At 40.9% G+C, this 5,000-nt stretch overlaps 1 protein-coding gene across 1 annotated transcript in view; it reads left to right on the top strand.

Moving 5' to 3' along the window:
* LOC138037342 (uncharacterized) overlaps positions 1-3,137 on the top strand; it is a 3,451-nt gene extending 314 nt beyond the window's left edge. The window contains exon 2 of the mRNA XM_068883285.1: positions 770-3,137. Coding sequence (XP_068739386.1) covers positions 776-2,425 — 1,650 coding nt within the window. The 5' untranslated portion in view covers positions 770-775 and the 3' untranslated portion in view covers positions 2,426-3,137. The remainder of the gene's footprint in view (positions 1-769) is intronic.
* The last annotated feature ends 1,863 nt before the right edge of the window (positions 3,138-5,000 follow it).

Raw genomic sequence — 5,000 nt, 5'->3', positions numbered from 1 at the left:
GTTAGATATATTGATTTACAGCTTTTCGACATTTTATAAACTCGAGCATGCAATTAACCAACAAAATTACGACAGAATCATTTTAGCTTTGACTTTGATTTTACTGTCGTGTGCGCAACCGAAAACCTTGTTTTACTTAGTTCGTATTTCCGGTGTGTTGAGAACCTCCGTTTGAGAGATTGCCACGCGATATCGCGAGCTTGTAGGTGCAACCAGCCATCCGTGAAAAGGAGGTTTCTCAGCTGCCTTTAAATTTCATTAATTTGCATTATACTCTGTCAAAGTTTACTATTTTTCGATTAATTAAGGTTTAGATCTCAGTCACAAGATTGACTTACAGTGTTTTCTGAGAATATTACGATGGCGTTATTCGTTCACTGGTCTGCTCATGGTTTATTTTAACTGTAATGAAATCTTTTTTTTAAATCTCTCCGTTTTCTCCGTGGCACAAAGTCATGACAGGATTTGCTCTTGAGCTATTTCTTGAAGCTGTTGATGACGAATTCATATGCAGTATCTGTTTCGCCATATTACGTTACTTTTCGAAACTATCTCGTTTCGTCTCCGCACACGATATTTTGCTACAGATGGCGTGTCATATATTGTATTTGCACCAAATGATGTAATGCTCTGCTTTAGCCAATTGTATCTGCTCTAAATGATGTACTGTATTGCTTTAGCCAATTCAAATCCTGTGCGTCATTTCTATTGTGCATTTTTCTGCACTTCCGGTTTCAAACCTATTTTAAAACTCGGTATACATTTTTAGGTAAAAATGTCTGCACTTCTAGCGTGCGTCTTTAAGGCAACTGTGGGCTTTATTGTGAATAAAAGCAGGGATGCAGCAGCTGAAAAGCTCAAAGACGGCGACGTAACTAATCAACGACTTCGAGACTTGATTGCTCGAGAACTCAGTGAAGTCAAATCAAAGTTGGACGGACTGGCAAGAAAAGATCTACTGGCTGCCATAGACTTCTTTCAGGAAGGAATTATCCTTTTGCACAAAGTACTGCAGTCGAACATAACACAGCCAGACAATGGAATCACAGACGCAATTCGGAAGTTAGAGGTGATTAGCTTAAACGAATCATCCAAGGAACTGCTTTCAAATGCCAAGAAACGGTTCGAAGATGCTCGACGTAAAGCTACAGAAGCGTTCAATGACGAAGGCCTGAAGCCGTCTGACCGTGTTTCAGCTATGGAGTATCGCATGATGGCCACAGTGCTGGAGGCATCAGACAATCCATCAACGGTATCATCTGCATGCAAAATGTGCATCGAAAGATTAAATTCGCTCCCAGTGGTTGAGAACTGCTTCACATTCGAGATCAAAAAAAGCTTCCGTGGTTTGTTTAGCAAGCAAGAACGCAGGGAAATGGTTTCAGAGACTTGTCGCCTGAATCGCATGATCTACGACATTATAGTCATGACACAGGGGTTTGGCGACAAAGAGGTACAAGAAATACTGCAATCGTGGCCTCGCATTCAACTGGATGGTAGAAATGACAGCGTAAACCCTTTGCTGGATCCAAGAGTCTCAAAATGCTTGTGCAAAATAGGACAGAAGCACAGCTGTTTACTTTGGACATTTGGTCAGAAAGGAGAAAAGGAGCAGACATTGAAAGAACCTTGGGGTATCACTACTAACACACTGGGACAGTTCATTGTGGCTGATTACAAGGATGGTAACGTAAAGGTATTCGACAATTATGGGAATTTTTTGTCCTTGTTTCGTCCCGTTACTGAGGGGAAAACTGGAACAGTGTTTGTTCATGATGTAGCAACAGACCAATGTGACAACCTGTATGTCCTGGTGTCGATAGAAGACGATAGTTCTAAGGAGGTAAAATCCTATGTATACTTGAAGACCCCTAATAGCATGATTCCTCTGAAGGAGGACCTTATGTGGTCATGGACCTGGTCATCCTTAGCAATTTCGGACAAGGGCAAGATTTTTGTTAGCGGGATGTTGGCCGGGGGACACCATGTAGTTGACATGTATAAGACTGATGGAAAGTTTGTTCGCCGTTTAGGAGAGAGGGAGTTGAAGGTCTCCTCGGCTGTCGCCGCCACCTGTGGTGGAGGCGTAGCTGTTGCTACAGGAGGCCGAGATTCCTATTATATCAACTTGTTTAACAGAAAAGGGAAACGCGATGGTCAGTTTCAAGTAGATAAATCATTCCACTTCCCTCAAATGACATACCATCAAGCAAGCCGATGCATCGTTGTCGCTGGCGTACATGTGGAAAGTACACACCTCAACTGCCTAGAAATCGTAATTTTAACTGAGGAAGGAGAGTTTGTTCGCAACATCGAGTACAAAGAAGAAAATTTAATGTACTTACGAGGGATCACGGTGACAATTAATGGCATAATTGCTTTAGTTTGCAGTGACAAAATGGGCTTCAAAGTACTTGTTGTTTAAATCGTAATTAATAGCCTGTCGGAAGTATAAGAAATACTGTAATGAAAATATTACTTAAGAGAGAAATTGCAGAGGTTTAAGTTTTTTTCTACGAAATTCTCGTAAGTAAGAACAGATTTCTGAAATTGCTGGCGTGATCTAGATTGTCACATCACAGAATAGAAAAAGAGTCTGCTCTAACTCAATAAATAAAGAAATGTAGAGGTGCATTCCCCCTTTCGCACAAGTTAATTTTCTTTAATCGCACCTGTACTCAATATCGATCAGTATCTTAAGGTCCTTTCACTCGAACAGCAACTTGCCATGCATCACAATGGCCAGGGTCACGCTTAGCGTTTTTTACTTTGCTCAGAAGGCAAGACACGTTTTTTTTTTTATGTGACCGTTTGGCCAAGTAAATGCACATCAGTCTGATTTGTATCGTTGACAAAAGTATGAAAACAAAGTCTGTTTTTAATAGTAAAGACTTCCTGACACGATATGGTTTATCGCGTGCGTACGTATATTTAACCGGCAGATTAGTATATTGCAGTTACATATCTCTCATTATTTGGTTCGATGGCGGAACAATTCAAGCTTGTAATTACTAGGTGAATGCATGCTTCTTCTCAAATCATCATTTAGTTGACCTTACATGTGAAAATGGATAATAATAATGCAAAGCGGATATCACACTTGGACGCAAATAGATCACTGGTATTTGGATATTTAAGACTCGTGTCATCACTGAGTAAATGAAACCAGCATTATCTCGAATATTCTGAACAACAAATATTTCACTCACACTATTTTTAATTACTAGGGTAGTCTTTACCGGGAAACCACTGTTTGCCGGGTAGAATAACTATCCCCGGAGCTTCGAGGGTCTAGGGCGACTGGATCTGGGAGCGTTTGTTCGAACTTCCTTGTCAAAACTAGATTTCCGCGATGGACTTTGTTCATTTTGGACATGTGTCAACACAGAGAGTGGACATAAGAAAACAAAGGCGCGGCCACCTTGACAGTTTTTGCGCAACTACATAGGCGGGCTGCAGTCAGTCTTATCTGAAAACGAAGACCAGAAATGCCAACACTAAAGTTGGCCTTCTACCAGTGTACTAAAAACGTTTTCCTGTGAGTACTAAAATATTTGTCGCCTCCACAATAGGATTAGCGATCGCAAGAGTCCATAAGTAGAAGCTTATCTCTCCAATACTAGTCCTATGAGTCAAAATTTACGCGTATCTTTCTGCTTTAGAACACCACGAGTTTTTCGGCTCTGCATGCACTGTTCATAATGCCGGGCCAATCGGACTGAAAACGTTATTGTCAAAGGAAGACCAAAAGTAGTTAAAAGGAATGAATGCAAATTGTTGTAAATTGTGTAAATATGAATCTCCTGCTAAAGGATAAGTTCTATAAATAGAAAGATAAGCGCAAAGGTATGGCGGCCAAAAATGTATTTTTTTGTTTATGTGCTAATGAGACTCACTAGCCTCACTCTCAAGCAACATTTCTTTTATATTTTGTCCATGCAAACGTGACTAGTGAGGCTAATTAGCACATAAACAAAAGAAATTTTTTTTTGGCCGCCATTTATGCATTCGGTCTATAGCGTTGGCTCCTGGGATCTGCTGCCGAAAGAATAAAGATATGCTCGCTATTATCTGTCTTATTTATGAGGAATGTTTCCTTTATGACCCTTGCATATTTTGTCTCTGCTAATAAGAAAATCTCATAGCTTGGTGAAAGAATACATTGAGGGGCTGATTACATGGTGAGTTTCAGCCCGAGCTGAAATTTTGCTCTGCCCTCCGGGCTGAACTTTTGTTGCGATTACATGATGAATTTCAGTCCGGGCGCAAAACGTAAATTTGCGTGAGAAAATTTACTGCGATGCGAAAACACAATTAATGCCATGATCACGTTCCCTTTTTTAGCCCAGGCTGAAATTTCATTTCGATTACATGGTCTTCTTGCGTATTTTTCAGCCCGTTTGGCCGGGCTGAAAATCCTAGCCCGGTTTCTGAAACCGGCTAGATTCTCAGCCCGGGCTGAAACCTGCTCAATGTAATCGCCACTTTCGTTTCAAGAGGATTTCTTTCAGAACCCGCAGCCCGGCTAACCGGGTGGTAATTCTCCTTATGATATGGCTCTGTCTCACGAGTACTGGGAACTACAAAATTCAAGAATTTGATTGGCTAAAATCGATATTGACCGCGGTCTAGATTTTCCCATCTAGACCGGCGTTTAGACCGGTAATGTTTTGCGGTGAAAAGATGCAAACTGAGTATTTTCTTCTACCAATATTTATTTATGGAAGTGCCGAAAAGCATGATGACAAAAGAGAGGATGACGAGCAAACTTTGACAGAATTAAGTTCAGCTCATCGCCACTCATCATCCGCTCACGGCGAAAAGCTTTGCGATATATGTGACATGAACGAACTAGTCATAACAGGAACATTGTTTCCTCATAAAATTATCCACAAAGCGACATGGATTTCACCGGAAGGACGGACCAGGAATCAGATCGATCATGTCTTGATTAATAAACGGTTCAGGAACTCGGTAGAAGATACAAGGTCTGCAGACTT

This window comes from Montipora capricornis, chromosome 1 (assembly GCF_036669925.1).
Source record: "Montipora capricornis isolate CH-2021 chromosome 1, ASM3666992v2, whole genome shotgun sequence".
Classification (NCBI taxonomy): domain Eukaryota; kingdom Metazoa; phylum Cnidaria; class Anthozoa; order Scleractinia; family Acroporidae; genus Montipora; species Montipora capricornis.
The sequence above is the reverse complement of the archived record's forward strand: the minus strand, read 5'-3'. Positions and strand labels throughout refer to the sequence as shown.